Below are 23,100 nucleotides of genomic sequence, written 5' to 3' on the forward strand. Positions count from 1 at the left end.
GCACACACGGTTTTCTAACCAAACCCTGAAGCTGTCACCATTTACCAATAACCATTTATTAGATTAATGTTGTATGTGAGACCCTACTGCTTCTCCCCCCATCATCCTGGACCCCATTAGTGCAGGGACAATCAGTCAGGCTGAAGCATTGACGGAAGGGGGAGGGACTGCAGAAACTTGATTTTCCTTCTTCCTGTGGTTTTTCCATCGCATGTGCTTTATGTGTCGCCATTCCTAAAGGATTCATTTCCCTTGGATCTACTCAACTAATCATTGCAGGTTCTCTCCCAATCACTTCTATGGGCTTTCCACAACTCCCTCTCGTATCTCTTTATTCATCCTCCCTAACCTAGGATGGTCTCTTGGGCAGGTCCTGCCCTTCCTCCCGGCCAGGCAGAGACTAATGATCTCCTTTCCACATTTGCAGTAATTAAATCCTGCATGAGATGAAATGTGCATGAACATTCTCTCTCCTGGTGAAGTTAAATCGTGCGTCTGAGTGGCAAACCTTCAATATAAGGCAACGTCAGTCCGTAAACAATGATGTAGGGGCTCTCTCTGTAGCCTTACCACCACTGTGCACATAATGGATCATATCTGTGTTTAAATAAAGCACTGAGGGTTAAACAGAAAACAGTATCTGAATACAGCAGTTTGGTTTGGTCTGCGGTAAACAAACAGTTCTTTCATGTTCAAATAATACTCCGGTAACTCTACAATACCTTTGCCCTCTAACAACGGAGCATTCAAGAAAATAATGAAATGAAGATGAAAGATAAGCGAGAGCACAATGCCTTCAAGTCAGTGCTGAACAAATGCTGGAAAACAGCCTTTCGTTCTGTCATGAGATACATATTTACAGAGCCATGTATGTACAAAAAAAAGTGGTTTTTTTTTCTCTATTTAAAGTCCCAGCACTTTAAACTCATTAACAGCTGATGGAGGAACCCCTATTCTTCTCCAATCTAAAAGAAAGTGAGCCGGTTCCCACAGGAAACACAGGCACTGCCCCGCGCCCCTCCAATCCGAAACCTCTCTCCCTTTCTCTGTCTGCTATCCCCATTTCTTCAAGGACCCCTGAGAGGCTGGCACAATTAAACCCCCTCCCATCCTTGCTCGCTCCCTCAGCCCAAACTCTAATGTTGTTACTGCTGTACAGGCAGCCCCCTCCCTACCTGACGATACAACTCTGTCTTCTTATCTCCCCTCCCTTTCACCCCTTTCCTACTCCCAATTCCTCCCTCTCCCTCCCCTGTTCAACCATGCCTGAGGGTTTCAAAGCGTGGGCTCCATGAAACTCGGGTACGACACACTTGGGACAGGGGGACCCAGACCCACTAGCCTATTTACAATGGGAGCCTGGGGAAGGAGGAGGAGGGTAGTGCGGTGGTGGAGTGTGAGGAGTATGTCGATGTACCGCTGTTCTCTGATTGCACTGTGGTGAAGAAGTTAAAAGGACCCCCAGGGCGGAGGGACAACCCCTTTGAAATTGGGTTTGCTAATGTTTGAATTGTTGGCCCATTAAATCGAGGAGATGCTTCTCTGAGTCTGTCCTCTGGTTTAATTAATTTAGCTGACACCGGAGGTACAACTCTGCCAGTAAGGAGATAATTGAGATGAGTTGACTATGAAGAATTTCAGAGGAACCAGAGAAGGGTGTGCCAGAACATACTCATGTAAACAGAGGACCTTATCTGTCTACATGTCCTCCCCCGATGTCTTCATAAACTGCAGTAAACCACAGGATGCCTCGAGACAAACTGCAGGGAAGTAACTGCCCAACAGAGCTCCTCTTTAGATTGAGGATATGGGTGGGGCATGGCGTACCCTTTGGATATGTGTATGTGTATTTCGGGGTGGGGTTGGTGCACCCACCATCTGTCCACGTATAGCAACCCCAAGTCTATTCCTGCTCTTCGTATATGCTAATACTTGTGGAGTGCTGCACCCCAATCTCATTTTCTTTTGTTTCCCTAGGGATATTGCCTCTAGCTCAAGGGGATAAAAACACCCTTCTGGGAAAACCTCAATATGCTCTACATGTATCCATGTGTCTAAGCCTAGGGAAGTAAAGCATCCCACAATATGGGAATATGTGGACTGGATTAAACATACAAGACAAAAAAAATACTTGTCAACTTGACAAGATTAAATAAAATCAGATTGTGGATGGAAATTTGCAAATCCACCTCCAGCAGCTGGGATGTTAGCCAAGTCTATTGAAAACCAATCAAACCTGATTTGATTCACCCACAGACATGGGGAAAAAAAAGTACTTTTTTTTAAGTGCAACCTAGAGCTAGGTGACTCGCTACAGATATTAAATGTCAGTTCCTGTCTCTGTTGCTTTGGGAATGGCCAGAACATAACGGTGAAACACAACATAATGGTTGTTGATGTAAACACAAAGAACATTCCTTTCATCAAAAAAAGAAAAAGAAAAAAAACACAATTTTATGAATTCTTTCTTGTTGTTCCTTGTTGAAGACAGGTGACAGAAGAGGCATGAATGATGAGCCTCATGTGGTCATTTCCTCTGATTCCACTAAAAAGATATCCGGACTGTTACACAGCCATATTTCATATGCTTCCTATTCGCTATAAAAAGCCAGACTCCTCGCAAGTAAACAGGATGCAGAGCGGGGGGGGGGGTGGGGATGTGAGCGCTGATTTTCAATAGAAGGAAGAAGGAAGATTTGATGGAGCAGAGCTTTGCTTGAACTCAGTGAGAGTCCTTATGGTTGCGGGAAACCCATAGCCGAGATTTATTATCCACACACAAAGCCATAAACAAGCCCTCTGGAGATGAGTTTGACATGTGTTATATGAGGGTGCCACTCTGCTTTGATTATGTTAGTTGGATTCAGCGGCAGAGAAGATAAGGACAGTTTGTGGGCTATCTGATACAGCCCACGGACTTAATCCTGAGACTCTATTAAAAGAATGATGCAGGCGAGGGTCAAAACAAACGTAGTCACAAACCCTACCCACATGGCTAGCTGATTCATCTGCTTATATAAGACACCTGTGTCCCAGGACAAATAAATATCGCCCTATCTTGAACTGGTTAGGTTAACAGAACAGCGGCTCACAGGCCTGGAGCTGGTTGGATCATGTGTTTCAACAAGAAAAAATAGAGTATTTAATCTCAGATTTTATGTAACACAGTATCTCGAGTTACCATAGCGTATACAGCAGCAAGGTGTTATTGCTGCGGGGCAAACTCACCTCACACAAAGGTTTCTTTTCCAATGCATACCAAAGCCTTAAAAATCCCAATAACTTGAACCAATTAACACAAAAATAACACATTTTAAAACAAAAATAGGCTGCCAGTGGTGATATAAGCGAGAGTTGGTTTTGGTTTCATCAGTTAGTGAAAGTACCAAACAGGATGCTACAGACACAATGAAACTACATGATGAAGACATTTGGACAAGACAAGAGAAGCGTTAAGTAGCCGTCGTGTTTCTCGGTCACGTGCATGCACACTGGCCTCTTTGTTCACAGATTCATAATAATTAAATTCATTGTGCTGTGCTGTGCAGGAGAAGGGAAACTTGAGACTGGCCTGAGTGAACCGTGTTGCATTGTCAGAGGCATACAGTCATTACTATGACATCATCCTCCGTGTTTAGCCTGGACTGCTGTCTGATCAGCCTTCAGTCTTCGGTAATTGGATTACACAGGGAGAATCATGACCCTGCTGGGCTACCGTACCGCTTCTCCACGTACACTTTTGACTTCTGTAGATGTTTTATAGTAATCTTTATGCACTGGGGTATTTCCAAAAGCATAGATTTAACTATGTATAACAGTATGGGTGTAAATTTAGTGAATACTCAAAATAAAATCATTGACTTCAGTGTGCCTCAGCTATATTTGGATTAGGATTTAGATTATCTAATAATTTGATTCATATTTAGGACAGCCAGAAGGCAGTGTGTCTTTGAGTGTGACCTGATGATGCATGTGAAATAGGATAGCACAATGTTCCCCAGTGTTTCTGCTCTCCTATCAGATAGTCACAACAACTTCGGGGAGCCTTGAGGGGAACCATGATGTAAGTTTTGACAAGCCTCAGTCATGTAAACAGCCAACAACTCGCTACTTACCACTGAACACGCGTTGCTTCTACGCCAGTAAAAGCCTCCACAAACGCGTGATTATTTTCATTTTAACGCAGAGCACAAACACTTCACTCTTTATATATCCAACCAAACACATTCCAAGCAGCCCAAACAATTCACCCACTCAGACCTGAAACACTCGACAGTCTTCCCCTAATGCTCCAGAGTAGATTTTAGCCTCTACTTGAACCGCGGACGAGTGCTGGTGGCATTTAGTTTATCAGAGCTAAGGACAAAAGCCCCTGAAATCATTACGGATTAGCGGCGGGCCTTTTTAACCTAAAACTTGATGGAATGACTGTTTCATTACTTTGTGATACCATATGGTCGTCCTTCTGTGACACAGAGGGCCACATAAGTCTGCGTGAGTGGATCTGGACCGTCCTCTGTCTGGACACCTAATCAAATTTTACAGCGGAAAAGAATCTTCATAAAACGATTGCGTGGGTGGTCCTTACAATAATTTACACATCATTATTGTGGTTGAGATTCGTATAGCAGAGTGCCAGGTCTGACAAGCACTCAGAACAGACCGCTAGGCCTGGCAGCCGCTGGAGTAGGCTACTGGGCCAGGATGAGCAGAACAGGGCAGTTTCCCAAGAGCGGCCTCTGTGCAGCCTTACCCCAAAATCACACCTACCTGTGTGTAACTACAGAGGCTACAGAGAGTGACTAGGCCCTGGCAGACTCCCAGACCTCCGTAAGCCCTGCACATAGCGGCTGGGATTCATCCTCTTAGGCCCAGTGGGTAGGGGATTTAGGACTTTATTTAGTGCCATTTAGAAAAGATTACCCTTTAACAGCAGACCTGCCGTCCAGTAAAAGACACTATAGATGAAAGAATAACCCCAAACAATGCTGAAAGGTTTAGCAAATCTTAGGTCAAGGATAGAGGCTAAAATATAACTGAACACAGACCAGTGAAATAACCCGACAGAGGACGGTGTCTTGAATGAGCCATTAGGAAGGGTTGGGAGTTTGTGGTAAGCTACAAGAATGGCTGAAATGAGTGAGAAAAGAGAAGCAAAAAATATTATTAGAGTGAGACATGAGCAGCTGTTGGATGTTGCAATCCAATAATACGAGACTGACTTTATTTATGACTCTTCATATAAGGGACCAGATGGGTTTTGTGTCCTCCTGATATTTTCTCCTGACGTCCAATCAGCGTCCAACCCATTTAACACCACAGAAAGGGCTTAGAGTCACACCAGATATCTTTGTTTAAGGACATTGGGATATATCCTTTTAGTGATCTGCCGTTTCAAAAGGGAACAAAAGTGACCGATCCTTTCAAACGTAACCACAATGGGTCGCCTCTCTCAATCTCTCCTTTGTCATACACTGTGTTCTGCTGGCATTTAACCCTCTCTCTCCGTTTGTGACACCCAAGACCCGTTAACCCCAGCTGGCTAAAATGCACAAAGGGACCGCGGGTCGAGCACAGAGAACCCAGGTTTTACTGAGCTTAACAATATTTAGGGGCTCTGATTGTCTGGTTGAATTCCACAATGCAGTACACAGCTGCCCACCACACTGATGGCAGAGTTGCAGAGGGCAGAACATGGTCTGTGTATGACTGAATGACTGCAGTGTGGTCTCTGACACTCGCTGCAGTGCAACAAGGAACCGAGGAGCCATTGTCTAGGTATCTGTACTCCTAAACAAGTATTTGGAGGGGGGGGGCTCTGTAGGATGCTCTGTCTGTGGGCAGAGGATGACATCTTTCTGGTCTCTGTGCTCCATCTCGTGACACTCACACGTCCAGCCCACCGCAGATTCAAAAGCCTCTCCAGTTCCTCATAAAGGCACGGACCGCATGCAGGAGCCAGAAAGTCCCTCGGAAGTGCACTGACAGCTGGAGGTGTGGCACCTGATGTCACCTGTGAGTGGCTTAACTTAAGAATAACAGCAGCCAAGGGGACAGCGCCTCACCCTCTTACACTGCTGTGTACAGTGAACTGTGTCACGAGCGACTTTACCTTGTGACTGAGATTGTATCTGCATGACGGCTGGGCAAAAGTCCACCGTTTGAAGAGTGAGCAGCTCATTGTGGACAAATCAGCTGTTGACTTAAGATATAATAAACTGTGAGTCACACATTTCCTGGCGGAATTTGCATCCTCAGAAAAAGCAATGCGTGATTAAGTCAAGTCTTAGCGGTGTTGGAGTGTATAGTGTCTCCAGGGCGCCCCAGTTGTGTAGCGTAGAGCATGTACAGGGGCTATGTCCTCGCTGCAGGACATCTAGGACTGACATTTCTACTGTTCGCTGACATGCTATGGAGCAAATGTAACTAATCTAAATTATGAATCCCTAATCAAAGTAATTAGTAGTTGCAGCCCACATTAATTGCAGCCAACTTGGAGCTTTCACTCCTTTTCAGTTGAAAGAAAGAGGGAGAAGATGGATACGAATAAGGAGGCATCACAACATACGTAGCAGTCCTTCCCTTGTGACAAAAGCAAGTGCACACATGAATAATGGCTGGAGGATAATTTTGTGTTGGAGGGCTGGGAAGTAAATGAGAAGAGGGACAAGCAGAGGGGAATAACTCTGTCCCATGTGCCGGAGTACGCCAATGATAGAGCACATGTTATCATAATAGCATATCATACATACAAATGATAGCCATATCGGAGAACATCCTATGAATATCAATAACCAATTATCAGTTATTTCTAGCCAATTACCATTCGTGTATATGTTTGGCGTTTCTTTTTTAGCTGGCTGCGAGATGATGATCCCACAGCAGTCACTCACAAAGCAGCACCTGCTGAGGAAGCAGCACAGCGGCTCGCATTAAGGCATGGAGCCGTGCCGTTACCAGGCAACAGCGGCTCACAGAATTCCTCCATCTTCCTGCCTCCAGAATAGTGTGCATGTGGGGGAGTTTCGAGTGTGAAAACTGGTGCCCTGTCCAGGCGTAGATGAGAGGACGGGATTGGCTGGAGGACAGGGGACGTTTGCTCACTGTCACCATGATTTCTGATTGGCTGTTCACGTCCAGCCTGAGACAAAAGAGTGCTATACGGGCATTTAAATGAATACGCGTAAATCAAAATCTAGTTGTGCTTTGTGTTTGTGTTTGTGCATTCCAGCACGTTTAAAAAAGAAGTCTAGGGTCCCTGGAGAGGATCCAGTGTTTAGATACTCTCTAAATCACCCGGACGATCTCTTCTCAGTCTTTCTATGTCCTCGAAAAGAGAATGGACGCCCAAACACTGTCGCCATCAGTGTAAACAGTAGTCATGTACCAAAGAGAACATGGAATTTATACCTGACCAAAGCCATATGTGCCCTATGTGCTTTTGTAACAGCTGCAGACAAAAGCCCCACTGGTCAGTTTGACCTGCCTACTTCAAAAATGTCCCACAAATCACATCAACAAAAAGCCTGTGGGGCTGATTAATATGACATTTGTCTTTTCACAATGATATCTTGAATGTGATATGTTTGGAATCTGAGTGGAAACCAGCCACTGAGATAAGCTTTAATTTTAGCCCCTGTTGTGACAGTAGCTTATCTTGCGTTTGCTCCCCACTACCTACTGTTCCTCCACAGACAATAAAGAGGAAGTGCAGGGGGCTGTCACAAGAATGTGTTTGTATTTCTACTGTGATAGCATCACTTGTGCCCTTCATACAGGGGCTGTGTTGGGGGGTAGGGTAGAGGCAGAAAGGAACATTACTATAGACTTTATAGTCATCTGACCAGTGATCTACAATCAGTATAACCCGACCCTGAGGCAAAAGAAAGCACCTCTGCTGCAGCTCTGAACAAACAATTGAGTTTATTGCCCGCACAGATGGATGTTTGTGTTCCATTATGAGACAGAAGGGTAGATCAGACACTAGGAGTCCAGCCAGACTCACAACGAGAGCTTCCCTTATAAAAAAGACTTCAACTTGCATATTTTGAAGAAACTAACATCCCCACTCATTTTTATTTGCTGAGGTTTGCTGCCATGGTTACTCTTTTAGGGTTTAGAGCCTTTTTCAGGCTGTCTCTTCTATTCAGAGCTTTTTGCTGTCATTCCTCTGTGGCAGAACTCGGCCTCCTTGCCAAAGACACGCATGGGAAACTGAGCAGCAGTTGCTGAGACAGTCCTGAGAACTCCTCCTTTCAGCAAAAACAACAACTCGAGAAGGAGAGGGCCACAGAAGAGGGGTAGGAAACCTCTCAGTATGTTAGGCTCCACAGAAACTTACAAAAACCCAAAGGAGAAATGAAAAGGTTTCTGGCATTCAATAAGGGGGTTTACCATGATGTCAGCTTTCTCAGCTTTTGGTTGTCGGGACACAAGGGGGAACCCATATCTCGAAAGGAGGATGTGAGCAACCATGATCAAGCCTGTGTCAGAGCCGGAGTCTGTTTTTTCCTCCAGTGAGGACACAGAAAGAGTCCAAAGGCTGCAGCCGTTGGCGAGACTGTTTGCCTAACGTCACTCTGTAACACTCTCTCCCTGTAAAATCACAAGACAGTGACAAACTGCTGCTCTAGTGAAGAAAACTGGACACAATGCGCTACGGCAGTAGGGAATAAGTCCGGTGCCTGTTCATAAAAAACAGACACGTCCTTTATCTGAGTCTCCGGCCCAGCTTGAACCGCCACTCTCGACATTCTTTCCATTCCCAAAGGGTCATAACTCGTTTGGTTTCCTCTGAAAGTTGTTCATCTTTCCCTCTTCTGAGCGGGAAGGTTTGAAATTCAAACCTACTCCCGCCCCTTTGAACTAGTAATACCAGTTCTGAGAGGAGGGCCCCTAGCAGCTGAGAGACACCATGACAAGACATCTCATCATGAGCTGAAGCTGTCGGTTTTGAAAGGGATCTCAACATTTAACCCCCCCTTTAAAAAGTCAAAACAAGCCTGAAGAAAATAATTACACCAAACACTGCTCACTGCTCACAAATGAATGACTCTGATTGCTTCTTATGTCCCCATATAAAGTACTGCACATCACTGCCTGTGACATTTGACATATCTATTTGATAGAGACATTAGAAGTGGGGTTTTGGAGACCCACCAGGCCTAGCTGGTGAGTCAGACAGGAATGTCTTGAAGAAGGTGCATGAATAAATAAAGGTGGCAGAGCAATGGGGGACACACAGAGGAAAAGGGGGGTGGGGTGTGATGCAGCCCAGAGAGGATGCATCCCCTCATCAAATTGCAGTTTTGACCTTGCAGAATGAATGACATCAAGCTTTTTTTAATGGCTGATACCTGCCTAGGTGTCACAGCGAACCAAGTACCTATATAGAATATTGTATTAGGACCATATATTTATTTATCTATTCATTTTTTTTTAAAACAAGATCAATTAAAATATAATTTTAGTATAACAGATGGGTATACGCCCCTGAAGTCCATGTTTTTAGGTTTGCTGAGTGTGATCTATGAATACAGTATGATATTGTGATTATTTATGACGCATATTCAGGGATTTTTATAATAAAAGCCTACCTCCTTCAGCTGGTCTAGCTCCTGCCTGACGCCCTCGTACTCGATCTCCAGGTCATCGTACTGCTGCTTGAGCTGCTGCTTCTCCTCCAGCACCGCCAGTCCATACTCCGCCGCCTGGATCTTCTCGTTCGTGGTCTCACCCAGCTCCCGGGAGAGACGCTCGATCTCGGCCCGCATCCACTCCGGCCCGGCCTCCCGCAACAGCATCGCGTCGGGGTAGCCCTGCTCTTCCACGGACATGGTCGGTACCGGTGACGATCAACCAACGTACGCCAGCTGATCTTCGACAAGGAGGGGGGGATGTTGGGGCGTCTTCAAGAGGTGTAACCTTGAAGAAGAAGCGCTTGCTTAAATTCGCCTGTATTTAAATTGCATGATTGTTACGCTTGCGTTTCTCGTTGCCGGTCTCGTTTCTTTGGTCATGTAGATGACGCCGAGCAATTATCTCCGACGGGGGAGCTCGTCGTTATCTCTTAAAATTGCTCCATCGTTGAGATACTGCGTTTCCTTCTCCTCTCCCCCGGCTTGTCGGAGCGGATAGCGCCGGAGCAGGAGTACCAACTGCCAAGGCGCAAAAGGATGTACGACTTCCGGTTACTACTTTCACCGTAAAACTACTGTCGGTGAAAATGAGCTTCAGATCAAGACTTGCTGGACGTTTATTTCTTTACTTTGTTTACTTATTTAAGCTGCATTAATGCACATCTGAGAAATAATGCGTTGTTTGTGAAAATCCATCGATGTTATACTCGAATTTCAGCGCTGCGTTGATTTATTTTGAAGGCACAATAGATCAACTTCCGGTACTCGTACTTGATACACACCGGCTTGTTTGAAACCGCTGAATGGTCCATTTGGTTTAGTGCGATGGACCTACGCAGCCAACAGGGGCTGCTCCTGCAGCGCAGCGGTGTTCGTCGGGATATGTAGTATTCATAGTACGTAGAGCCGACGAAAGTGTGTCTACCGACGTCAGCAAACGGACTCATTTCCCATCAGGCTTTGTTTATTTGCTTATGTGGAGCACGGAAATCTCTGTGCAGGCGGTTTCGCTGTCGTCGAAGTCAGGCTGACGACTGCTCTGTGGCAGTCTCCATGTGTGTATCTGCTGCCACCTGTCGGAAATAAACATGAATTAACATAATAATTTCAGGTAAATGTGTCGCATAGCCACACATACCGGTTTTCACACATTTCCTCACGAGGACCATATATGAAAGGGTCCCATTTTCACCACGCCAGTCTATATTTGTCTCTCAGTTTAAGTCCACAACATGAAAGGAAATAAATAATGTTCTTATGTTGATATAGATATTCATAGTCATTTACCTGAATTATATCAATTATACTGTATTTCTCATGTATTACAATGTGTGGTAGCTTGCCCGACCTTTTCTCACAGCAACAAACACAGGTGCGCTTGAGAACATTAATTATGGCTGTTATGATTTGAGTGGCATGTTTCAGTGCACCCTCAGTGTGTATGCACTTATGGAACAAAGACATAAGTGTTATCAGCTGCACCTGTGCTTTTTTTCCCTGCTGTGACGGGTCAACCCCGCTGTGGAAACCAAGTTTAGTCACGTAATTTGCTCGATAACAATTATTAAAAACGTGATAAGCTCAACCTCGAGGGGACATATCATTAAATGCCACTTACACATAATGCCTTAACACGTGTATTGACCATTCAGTAAAAGAAAAGTGTACAACAAGAACAATTACACTCAGACAGACAAAAACAGATACTCCTTAACCAAAAATGCACCAGACCTACCTTTTCTTAGCTGGATTATTCATAGATTATTCATGTAATTATATGTGTTGATGATTTGATTTCTTCTCACACCACTGCCAAGGATTATAGACTCAGCTCTGAAACATAAATAACATGTATAGGGTAACAGTTAAGAGTATTCACCTTACAGATGAACTCGGAAGCATAATAGGCTCAAATGACGGGATCACAAGACATGTTTCATGCGAGGATTCTTGTATTAACCCATGTGACCGTGAACACTGGTCAGGCCAGTGTCTCTGATCTTTTTTCAGCCTGTGATCACATTTTTACTCATGTAATTACAAAATGTTGTGAAACCTGCAATGTGGTTGTGAATGTAACATGTGAAACCCCTGTGTGTTTATAGCATTTATTCCATGCTATAAACTCTTTTAAAAATACATTTACCCTCCGTCTTTGTATTTACAGGTTGTTGTTTGTTTGTTTGGGGTTTTTTTTGTGAAGGCCCCGAGGCGGAAAACACGTACGAACAAAGTTAGACAAAAACAAAAGTTGGATGTAGTTGTGAATTATATTTTCTTTATTTGATCTGTAAAATGTTGTTTTCATTTGCCTTAATTTGATGTTCTGTTTTGTTCAGTATGGCAGCGACCTTTACTTGGCTCATTGCTCTGCACTCGACTATATTAGTCTCTATATGCCTGAAAATTCTATTTGTGCCTTTGATTTGATCTGGGCTTTATCTCTTCCTCTGTACAGTACATTACTGTACATGTTCCTGTTACTCTCATCATGTTGCTGAGTGGTTCTTTGGTTATTTCCTCCTAATAGCCAGACTGAGTTGTGTAATTGGTGCTTTTAGATGACAGACTTTCTGTAATTTTAAGAAAAGATATTAGACATAATATAAATATATTTGAATAAATATGATCAGTACTGAATGATTAAAGACCTTCATATATCAGTTATAAATTGTCACCTGAATAATCAAAAGGTTTGCTAAGTTAGATAGCAAACATTCGGCTCACAACAGCTTAAATGACATAACAGCACTTACGAGATATGGTGTAGTGAATTATGTACATGGTACTCAGTTACACATCAAAAACTGAAAAAGATACAGGAATAAATAGAACTGCTCACATAATCAGCATTTTCTAAACTAAGGTATACTTATAAATAAACAACGACAAGGATTTCGCTCAGTTTTTTTGCTTTAATATGGACGGCAGCATTTTAGGATTGCATCAGCATTATTGGCTTTGAAGCTTTAGCCAGGAAGGTAAGCCAATCAGATTTTATCTACTCGCTATGTCACTAAGGCTCATCTATTTGTAGCAGCGGGCTGGAGTTGATTTCGCAAATCCTTTAAACTCTCAAAAGACAAAAATCCAAAATCATTTGTATTTGTTTACAATGATAGACAGGCACGTCACCACTCAAATGCATAGTAGACATGGCGAGAACCTGGTCAGGTGAACAGTTGGACAGGTTCTTTACTAGTGACGATATGTGCATTAACAGACAGAATATATTATTGATTGTTGTGTATCAAAGCAGTCCAGCAGAAGGTGATAGTGTTGTGGCGATAGTGTGTGATTTTGGTGAGGAGTGGGCACTCTATTTTATACCTGTTCAGTAATAAGATTAGTAGTCTAATCCTGGAGGAGTCAGGAATAGCCCTTCACTCAACCCAGAGCCACAGACAGGGTGAATCTGTGCATGGTGGTAATTGCAGAGGGCACAGTTTCTGCTACTTCTCAACACATTTTTGAGGATAATTAATTGCCATACTTGATCTGTCACCCTGGTGAAATACATGGCCATCCTGGAAGGAGCGCACAGGGATCAGGCGGAGATAATCTGAGACGAATCACATCAAGGAAAGCCACAAGGTTGACTTTCCACAGGGCTGGAGAGAGAGAGAGACGACGTCAGAGCTGTGGAGGTTGATGTCAGAAATGTTGGCAACTGCAGCTAAAAACCTTTTCTGTCCTGAGATGGGGGATACAAGCATCTTGTCTCACCTACTGCAGGTAAATAATTTTTTTAAAAAGTAAATTATTTTGATTTGGTTGTATAAATCATTAGATTAGTTGCATTAATGTCCTGGTTAGCTAATTCAATTCATCTTTTCACACATTGGCCCTGAAGCGTGGTCGTGTACTGTGCTTACTATTGAGGTAAAACTACCTGCTAAGAGAAGCTGCATTTCAATCCTTTAAAATGGATCATGGCTGCTTTACAGGTAACATATTATATGATGTTTGATGTTGATTATTGATTCATGAGATTGGTTGAAGTATTTCATTTCAGATTAAAGGTAGGACCTACAAAACTAGTTGTTTACAATGATGATGTGTATGTATACATCTATATATATATATATATATATATATATATATATATAACAGGGTAGATATATTTATTCAGGCTCTGCTATGACTGTGGATGACCACCAGACGGTTCCTATGGCACATGGAAACACAAGTGGGGGAGCTCTGATGGAATTCTGTAAGTAAGGATGGTTGTCCACTTTAAGATAAAACTTCAGGTGGTCAGCTACAACGATGGTTCGTAGGTTTTTATCTTATCAAAATGCAACATCAAGATGGGAGTTGTTCAAGTTGAGTGGCTATTTTTACTGTAAGACTTCCAGTGCCAGACCAGGATTAGACACCTTTAAGTGAGCACTCACCACAGATGATCTTAGATGTTTAGGTGTTACCGAACAACCGGCCTTTGTTGGAGTCTCTGTGCTGCATTGTGGATAAGAAAATTTCTCACTGGATGCAATCCAGTAGAAAGTATTTTATTTAATTTACATTTGTAGTTATTCATGTTTTATTTATTAGTTTGCTCCCCTGAGAAAATTCTTAGATAATAGTTCCTAGTAACATTTGATCAATTCAACACCAGAACAAATAAAATACAGAATGATAAACAGGACAATGATAACAATTATGGTCTCTGAAAGACTTGTAGTCTAATATCAGATTTTTCATCTTTTCATTCCCCTATAACAACATCCAGTCAGAGCCCCCAGGGCGAAGTACACAATAGTGGGAGAAGCTTTACGCCATGCTATCCCCGGGCATATGCAATGCTCAATCGGATGTGGAGGTCAAGCCTGCAAGTATGACAACCCAAGTTTCTGGAGTGAAGCCCAACAGGCCGTAAAAGGCCTTTACTCATCCTGGTACACATACTTATGATACCTTATTAGTTGCGGTACTATATGTTAGCATAACAGTTTTCAAGACATATTAAAGTAGTTCGACTGAGATGTGGATTATTGTCTAAACCCCACTCACGTTTTTTCAATTGTTTTTAGGGTTACTGATCATCTTCTCGCTATGTCCAGACCATCTACAGAAATCATTGAGAAGTATAACATCATTGATCAATTCAGAAGGTATACACAACTGTTTCTTTCAGCAGTTTCCTGACCATAAGAGCACACTGCATCTGAGGAGATGAGATAAATGATGTGATCATGTCTCTGTTTGTGTGTTTGTGTCAAGGAATGGTATTAAAACAGTGATCAACCTACAGATACCTGGTGAACATGCCAGCTGTGGAAACCCTCTGGAGCCAGAGAGTGGCTTCTCTTATCGCCCAGAGGTCTTCATGGAAAACAACAGTAGGTGCCTTGGCACACTAATTCCTGATAAGTGTGTGCTATTGCTCAGGTTTAACTGAAATTATCTTATCATTTCAGTTTATTTCTATAATTTTGGATGGAGTGACTACGGAGTGGCCAACCTCACCACTGTTCTGGACATGGTGAAGGTCATGGCCTTCGCACTGCAGGAGGGAAAGATAGCCGTCCACTGTCATGCTGGTCTCGGAAGGACAGGTGGATTCATAGGGAACGTTGTATAATGTGTTTTGACTTTAAAGAACAGTCTGCTCATTCATCTGCTCGATCTGACAAACAATGAAGGGTTTCTCCTGTCTTTCCTCCAGGTGTGCTGTTAGCATGTTTCCTGGCCTATGCTACCAGGATGACTGCTAACCAGGCTATTTTATACGTACGAGCCAAGCGCCCCAATTCCATCCAGACCAGAGGGCAGCTGCGTTGTGTCAGGGAGTTTGTCCAATTCCTTGCCCCTTTGAGGAGTGTGTTTTCCTGTGCTGCACCTCGATACAACCCTGTCACCCTGTCCCAGTACCTGAACCGCCAGAGACACATACTGCACGGCTATGAGAGGAAGGAGTTGAGGCACCTACCAAAGATTATCCAGCTAGTATCTCGGCTACTGTTGGACATTGCAGAGAATCGACAGGTGATTGAGGAAGACATTCTGGAGGCCCCTGATATCGATGACATCGAGATGAATCTCAGCGTCATTGAGCAGATGGGCCCTGAGATACTTGCAAAGGAGCCCCGTTTACCAGGTACACCCACCTTACCCAGACATTTCAACGAGCCACCCATCTTCTACCATCGAAAAAGTCTGAGCTACAGTGAGTCCGACCTGAGGCGTCTGGGCTCACAGCTCCACCTCCTCACACAACCCCTCACCTCCTTATCACAGAACATTATTAACCCATCTGAGCCTGCTCTCTCTGCACCCCAGTCTCAACGTTGCAATAGCAATTCATCTGAGATCTCACACAGCTCAACGGGCTCACTCTGGCAAGTCAAGGATGTAGAAAACCAAAAAGGTGGATCCCTTCTGCTGCGGAAAGTGAGGCAGAAAACCATCCAACGCAGTGAGTCTGTTGGACACAGTGAAATTCCAAAAAAGGGGAGCATGTTGTCCAGGTGGAAGGCAGAGCAGAGGGAAGAGTTAGCAATGAATGGGATGAAGCGTCAAGGTTTTAAAGAGGACCAAACAGAAAAGTCAGACGTGCCCTTTATCACACTGCAGTCAGAGCTGTCCCTGGATGCCCGGAGGTTGCTCGTAGCACAGGCCCTGGCAGTGGACCTATTTCTTGAAGGGGAACAAGATCACAAGAACAGAGTCTTGGCCTGGCAGGTACTGACCCATAACAGTGATACATGTAGAAACTCATAATTTTTTTAAAAATACGTAAAAGACTACGCAAAAATGTCAGTTACATCACCAGTTAAATGTTCATGACAGACTACAAAATCACATTTTTGAAATTGATTAGGTTACAGGCTATTAGTTACCATGTCAAAAATTGAGGTCATGTATGTTTGTAATGTAACTATTTAAATTTTGTATCACTTGAATATAAAATTAAACTGGCAGACAAGAGGCGGTGATGCAAATTCAAACATGAAAACAAGTTAAAAAAAAACTTGCCTGACATGACATTTTATTTAGAGTTGGCAATTGGACTTTTTTCTTGATTTTTTTTAACAAGACACAGCTTGATACATACAATGCCATACAGGGATTGGTACATGACATTTTTTGTATTTTTTTTTTAAGATGCAATAACAAAATGTGTCTGAACAGTCACACACATGCAGACAAGGGTCTAACTTAGCCGCCCAAATGTGTGCAGACAGAACTGAACCAAGGCGGTGGCTGGGAGAGGCTGTGTACGGAGCGGGATCCGTTCATCCTAACTGGGCTCATGTGGGCCTGGCTGGAGCAGCTCAAAGAGCCGGTCATCTCCATCCAGGAAGCTAAAGCCCTGAACCCATACAACACCGATGCACAAACCATCCTCAACACACTTGACCCGGTCAGTGTACACTCGAAACACAACAACACAAAACAACAGCAACACCACAATTAAAAGCCTGGTCAGTAAATAAACAGTTATGTACAGATATATGTATATGTTTTGGTTTAACCCTTTCTCATTTCTTTCAAGGCCCCTAAACAAACCCTTAAGTGCATACTTGACTGTATGGCACATATGCAGGAGATTCCTGAGGAGGTTGAAGATGCATTCTTGAATCGTACTATCAAGGCTTTCACCTGGGTAAGACAAGCAGTACGCCTCATAACGTTGGTTTAATTTCTACAATTAAATGCACTTTCTCATCTTTGGTTTTGTTTCAACAACTTAACGGTCCTGTTTGTCCTTTGAACAGATGGAAAATAACTCAGAAGAAGAAAGCCAAGTGTTTGAGTCCATGACTACAGTCCTGCGTTGTGTCCTGGAGGACATGAGATTAATGGGCTTTGGAGATGATGAGACACCTTAGCCTCCTTTTTTAACATAGGTACCTCAATGTGGCAGCATGAAAGAGAAAACAAATGTGCCTTGTAAGAAAATTATTTAAGATATAAAAAACTATTCTGAAAGAGTGGGCTGAATACAAACATTTATAGTGTGTAGATTGTTATCACTAACACGCCTCAGTGTTTATATCCTCAGTAGTGAGTATAGGTAACATATTGATGAACAGGGGCCTCACCACTGATATGTTTCAAGTCTGAGGACCTGTTGGACAAGCTAACACTGGTGTTAGCCTGTTGGAAAAGCTAGCATTGATTTTAGCCTGTTGGAAAAGCTAGCATTGATTTTAGCCTGTTGGAGAAGCTAAAACTGAAAGTGAGCCTGTTGGAGAAGCTAACACTGGTGTTACATCAATGTTAGCTTTTCCCTCAGGCTAACACCAGGCCTGTTGGAAAAGCTAACATTGATGTAAGCCTGTTGGAGAAGCTAACACTGATGTAAGCCTGCTGGCTTTAATTTTTCCAGACCATGCGTTAATGGGTATATAGGCTATCCTCTCATGCACCAACATACATCAAAGCAAAAATTTAATGCCCATCTTTCCTGGTACATTACTGCACGCTAACTCGTAAGTGAATCAAAGTTATACAGCCATTATCACAGATACAGGCAGTCTTGTGTGCACTCCACACACAGGCATGACAAGAGGAGTGCCAATTAAAAAAACTGCATTTACAGTTCAAGCTAGGTTTTTTTTAAAGACACACTGATCGGACACAACTCTGAGTTTAACTGCTTCTGTAACAGGCAAATCGGATTGTTCCCGTCTTTGAAACTTACAAGCAGTAATTACTGTAATGAGTCCTTGAGGGACCAAAATATATTTTACAATTAATTATGCCTTAAGACCGGTCACATTTCACACTGACATGCCTCCGCTACAACAGTGTAGTTATAGATATATATATATAAGGGACACCTATACAGACTTCTCTTTTCTTTACAAGCAATGCCTTTTCTGTAACACAGTGTTTCTCACCTGTAATTAGCTTGACATTCAGTTTTCTGTAAACATAGACGTAAGCATACATGAAGAGCAGTTCATAATAAAAGCAAATGTTCCTTCTTCTAGTGGACAGTGCAAACTTATTGTAGGCGCCTTTTGGTGGAGCAGTGTTGCTCAGGAAGTGAAAGAATACGCTTTTAGGACATCTTTCCCATCTTTCCCTTCCACCGAGGCCACGATGCTGGAGTAGTCACAGGCGACGTGAGTGAACCCTCTACAACAAAGAGCACAAAGGGCAAAGTACCAACATTAGGCTGACGAGGCAACGTGAGGATATAAAGCAGATGCTTTTGTTCAAGCATTTGCATTACGGCTAAATACTGATGCTAATTGGCTACAGCAGAGCCATACTACAGCACACAGTACCTGGACATTGTATGAGAGCCTCCCAGTAAGTTATACCGACTCTCCAGGGTCAGCCCACGGTCTCCGTCATTTCTCCATGTCAGCACCCGTAAGGAGAGGTCCTGAGATGCTGTCACCACACGGAAGCTGTCCTGTGAATGTGAAAATAATACAGATTCATATACTTGAATCTTATTACACAGTCTATGAAATGTAAACAGGTTGAAGGGGACTTTTGTTTTTGGAGCCACAGAAGAGCAAACAGTAGCCTACCACACACATAGAGGAGATAGGCAGCGTATGCTCTTTAAAGCTGGCGAGCAAGGCTCCTTTCAGAGAGTAGACCCACAGCTCCTGGTCAGCTGCCAACACTAAGCAGTTGCTGTCCTTGGCCTCTAAATGGATGTGTGAGGACCTGGTGTTGAGTGTCAAGGGGAAGGACTCCACCTGCTGGACTGAGATGAGAAGAGATTCAATATCAGACCATCACAAGCCAGCTACATTTTTTAGGGAAAATCCTCACTTCAACCCGCTAAACTAGATTTCTGGATGTATTATGTGTACCCACTTTTACCCAACCTGTTTAACTTACATCTGTTTCAGTTAGTATTAAACCGCATTCCCCAGTTTGGCCTTTGATAGAGCACAGAGGGCAGGTGTGAACTTGTTGCTGTCAACTGCAGGTTTAATATGAATGTCAAAATAGCAATAACTGTAGTTATTATGACATGTTTTACAGTGCACTGCACACAAGTATATTACTATATTCCATATTTTTTTGCTGAATTTCTATCAGTATCTGTTGAACACCGTCTAATATTAACTTAACAAGCTTTTTTTCTCTGATTTTGAGGAGTTTACACTACAAATTATCTTTAGGACAGGTGAACATGTTGAAGGATAATTCCTGTATTTTTATACCTGGGGCCTATGTTAACATACTTCAGTGTCTAAACAATTTTTTTGATCTTTCCAGTAGATCATGAAATCAAGAGACTGCAATATAATCATTGAGGACAACTGTACCTTTTTAATTTTTTTTTTTTTTAGATTAATATTCTAAGTATCTTGCATCATTATGGAAGGGATCCCTACAGAGATGAGAGAGGGACGTATTTGTTAAAGAGTAAGATCATTTTTGTTCAACCAACAACAGATGTGATATAGCTCTCCTCAAAGCCACCAGACTAAATTCACAAAAACAGCATTTTTGCCTCGCCAATCATCATAAAACACACTTTATCACACCTTCTAGTCATTAAGACACCAGAATATATAAAACAGGGCCCTGGTTTCAGAATAATAGACCTGCCCTTCACTGTATCTGTATTATGAAGGTCTTGAGGCTTTGGTTTGCCAGCCATCCATGGAAACAAGCAAGACACAAGATGAGAAAAGGATCAAATTTAGCAGAATCTGCGCCAGCAGCTTAATATCTACAGTTAATAATGTAATATCGAAGAAAGATTCACCAGCTGACTGCAGTTTTCTCATGACCACAGTAAAAGACTCAGGCCCACATTTTGAGCATACTAAAGTCAATCTGTACTAATGTCAGTCCTCACCCTGTATCTCAGACTTGTACTTCGTCTTCTTAATGCTGACATCAAAGACAGAGAGGACTTTGTTGTTTGGGCGCTCATTGTGGTGGATGATGGCCAGTCTGGCAGGCTGGGTGGGTATGAAGACAGCAGCCTGGCACCCAATGACTGGCACCGACTGGCACAGAGGATCTTCGTCCTCGGACGGAGAGGTCAAGCTCTCAGTGTAAATCACCTGCCAACAAACCAAACAGCCGAAATCCAAAAAATGCGCTTTAATATTACGTTTTTTTTTTCTTATCTACAAACACCTTTTTCTCTCCCACAGCGTCATTTGCTCAGAGGTAATGAGTTAACACACGAGAACAGACCAGAGCAGGAAATAAAACATAAAGACAACAAGAAATACCTTTGGACTTAAGTCATCATTGTCCTTGGTTCCAGCCATGATCCATTTCTTGTCAGGTGAAACTAGGAGTATGTTTACTTTGAATGAGTCACACACCATTACGCTGGACCGTTTAGCCAAAGCTGAATCAGCTAGTGTGCACACAGCCCCCTGACTGGTTCCGACCTGGAAGAGGTGTACTGTTTTATTTATATATTCTAAATCTTTACCTTTACAAAGCCATAAACTCTGAGAACACTTACAGTCAGAAACCAGTTGTTGTTGACACTGTACTGTAGTAACGTGGAGTGTGGAGACCCGGAAGAGAAGGAGGCCACCTCCTGGCCGGTCTGACCCTGCCAGGTCTTGATGAGGCCTGTGGAGTCTGCTGTGATAACAACTTCATGCTGCTCATCACTTACTATCCCTGTCAAAGGACTCTGCACAGGACTGCACCACAGGGGTTCACCCTGAGAGAGAGAGGAAAAGGTGCAACATCAGGTAAATGCATCCGGATGCAGGATGATGCCCACATTCAAACGCTGCCACCTTCCCTTCTGGTTTACTTTGTGGCATCTCAAAATGAAGAAACAAATACTTGGAAATGCATGTTTTAGATATGGACTGAAGAGGCCACCTGACACTTAAAGGATAAGTTTAACCAAAATAGAACAGTCCGTCATTATCTACTTATCCTAGTGCTAATGGAAAGTCAGGTGAAGTTTCGTGGTCAACAGAACATTTCTGGAGCTTCACAGCAAAACAGCGTTGCAGTGTTCTCCTGAACAACCAAAGTAGATGGGGCTTGTTTTAAAAAAAACAAAAAACAATAAAAGATAGATAGACAGATAAAATGGCTCCATACAGCCTGTCACCTGAAGCCCTGACATCCCAAATTGATCTGAAATACACAACATTTCAAAACTGTGAATCTTCAATATAGTAGCTACAAAGCTAAATATGTTAGTGCCATCCCCTCTGAAGTGGGTGCATGAGCTCAACCATGAGATGTAAGGAGTCTTTTTATGGTCCCCATCCACTTTGCTGCAGCGCTGTTGAAACAAAATGTTTTGTGGACTACAAAAAAACTTTACCTGAATTTACATCTGCATAAAGGTGAGTAGATAACACCTGAATATGAATTTTTGGGTAAAGCTGTTCTTCTGTCTGTTAATGCTGTATGAAAGTCATATGGCGTATACAAATATAATATATATATATATATATATATATATATATATATATATATATATATATATATATATATATATATATACACAAATATCTATATAAAAAAGCTAAAAATACAGATCTATAGATAAAGGCAAAACCAAAACCTAATGTGTACACTCATAAATGAAACATGATTATAGGGAGAAAGCAGGGTGATGGTGTGGCTGAAGGTGTTGCACTGACATTTTGGATGTTCCATGCTCGGACTGTACCATCAGCAGAGGCGCTGCACACTGTGGCACTGCTGTTCCAGAGGTGAGGGAGCTGAGCTGAGCTCTCCTTCAGGTACACAAAGCCCACCACCCTGCCTGATGGACGGCAAGTATTTTAAAAATGAGATGAGGGGCATGAAGAAGAGGAGACACACAGAGGGAGTTTCCATGGAGAGAGAGAGAGGGAGTGAGAGACAGGGACATACCTGTGTGTCCCCTGAGGCTCTTGCAGGTGTACCCTCCTGTGCGTCCCTTCGTCATCTTCATCTCCAGGTGGCAACGTCGCAGGAAGTATCTCTTCCAGGAGTGATTCACACCTTCACTACCCAAGACTGCGATGTTACAGAAGGTCCAGCGCTGCAGACACATCCTCCTGAGGAGACCACGGACCTCTTGTGTTTATAATTTGATTGTCTACTCGTTAGGAAAGACACACGTTAAGACAGAATGTACTCACCTCCATAACCAAGGAGTCTCTGCAGCTTGGTGCCAATCCTGAAAAAAATACATGCAATCACACACAAATCAGACACTTTTGGGAATCACAACACACGTTCGCTTTTATTGCACAAGAGCCACTTCCGCAAGTTGGACGCTCCTTACCTGACACACACTGGAGGCGCTGATCAGATCTTCATCTGTCAGGAACGTGAAGACGTGGATAAGGCAATCACTGATCAGGTGCGGCTGGTGGGGATCCATATTGACATCGATAATCTCTTTCTCCCTACTGTATGTTAACAACAGCAACAACTGCAAGTTTGGGCACAGCTACGGAAACAATGCAGGGTCAAACGGGGGGAGTGGATCGCGTCGCTTTTAGCCCTGCAGGGTCTCCGAGCGGCCACCAGATGTCGCCATTGTAAA

At 43.1% G+C, this 23,100-nt stretch overlaps 3 protein-coding genes across 5 annotated transcripts in view; 1 reads left to right on the forward strand and 2 right to left on the reverse strand.

Annotated features, from left to right (window-relative positions):
- Window positions 1–10,167, reverse strand: part of LOC115585727 (protein bicaudal D homolog 2-like) — a 43,840-nt gene extending 33,673 nt beyond the window's left edge. The window contains exon 1 of the mRNA XM_030424339.1: window positions 9,597–10,167. Coding sequence (XP_030280199.1) covers window positions 9,597–9,836 — 240 coding nt within the window. The 5' untranslated portion in view covers window positions 9,837–10,167. The remainder of the gene's footprint in view (window positions 1–9,596) is intronic.
- Window positions 10,124–18,573, forward strand: ptpdc1b (protein tyrosine phosphatase domain containing 1b). 3 transcript variants are annotated; one of them, XM_030424341.1, is made up of 12 exons: window positions 10,124–10,749; window positions 13,173–13,373; window positions 13,492–13,585; window positions 13,771–13,851; window positions 14,371–14,536; window positions 14,672–14,752; window positions 14,862–14,980; window positions 15,059–15,196; window positions 15,307–16,322; window positions 16,822–17,004; window positions 17,137–17,247; window positions 17,360–18,573. In XM_030424341.1, exons 3-12 carry the CDS (start codon window positions 13,564–13,566, stop codon window positions 17,471–17,473), a joined length of 2,031 nt encoding a protein of 676 aa, XP_030280201.1. In that variant the 5' UTR covers window positions 10,124–10,749; window positions 13,173–13,373; window positions 13,492–13,563; the 3' UTR covers window positions 17,474–18,573. The 3 variants fall into 3 exon arrangements, with proteins under 3 accessions (XP_030280201.1, XP_030280200.1, XP_030280202.1); XM_030424340.1 differs by lacking the exon at window positions 10,124–10,749 and adding an exon at window positions 11,977–12,619; XM_030424342.1 differs by lacking the exons at window positions 10,124–10,749; window positions 13,492–13,585 and having other exon boundaries at window positions 12,653–13,373.
- fbxw12 (F-box and WD repeat domain containing 12) lies at window positions 18,565–23,035 on the reverse strand. Its single transcript, XM_030424343.1, has 10 exons — window positions 22,837–23,035; window positions 22,691–22,728; window positions 22,440–22,606; window positions 22,205–22,329; window positions 21,052–21,258; window positions 20,810–20,974; window positions 20,425–20,635; window positions 19,133–19,314; window positions 18,881–19,011; window positions 18,565–18,728 (listed from the first exon to the last, which is right to left on the reverse strand). Exons 1-10 carry the CDS (start codon window positions 22,933–22,935, stop codon window positions 18,629–18,631), a joined length of 1,425 nt encoding a protein of 474 aa, XP_030280203.1. The 5' UTR covers window positions 22,936–23,035; the 3' UTR covers window positions 18,565–18,628.
- Between the last annotated feature and the right edge of the window lie 65 nt (window positions 23,036–23,100).

Source organism: Sparus aurata, chromosome 7 (assembly GCF_900880675.1).
Source record: "Sparus aurata chromosome 7, fSpaAur1.1, whole genome shotgun sequence".
NCBI lineage: Eukaryota > Metazoa > Chordata > Actinopteri > Spariformes > Sparidae > Sparus > Sparus aurata.

What these genes read in the sequence shown, in the direction of transcription:
- fbxw12 (XM_030424343.1), bottom strand. Translation starts at nt 22,935, where the DNA reads ATGGATCCCCACCAGCCGCACCTGATCAGTGATTGCCTTATCCACGTC. An exon ending in GAGCATGGAACATCCAAAAT is followed by an intron (nt 21,259 to 22,204) that starts GTCAGTGCAACA and finishes TCTCTCTCTCAG; the next exon opens with GGTGAACCCCTGTGGTGCAG. An exon ending in GGCTCTCATACAATGTCCAG is followed by an intron (nt 18,729 to 18,880) that starts GTACTGTGTGCT and finishes TCTTTGTTGTAG; the next exon opens with AGGGTTCACTCACGTCGCCT.
- ptpdc1b (XM_030424341.1), top strand. Translation starts at nt 13,564, where the DNA reads ATGGATCATGGCTGCTTTACAG. An exon ending in TGCTGGTCTCGGAAGGACAG is followed by an intron (nt 15,197 to 15,306) that starts GTGGATTCATAG and finishes TCTTTCCTCCAG; the next exon opens with GTGTGCTGTTAGCATGTTTC. An exon ending in TCCTCAACACACTTGACCCG is followed by an intron (nt 17,005 to 17,136) that starts GTCAGTGTACAC and finishes ATTTCTTTCAAG; the next exon opens with GCCCCTAAACAAACCCTTAA.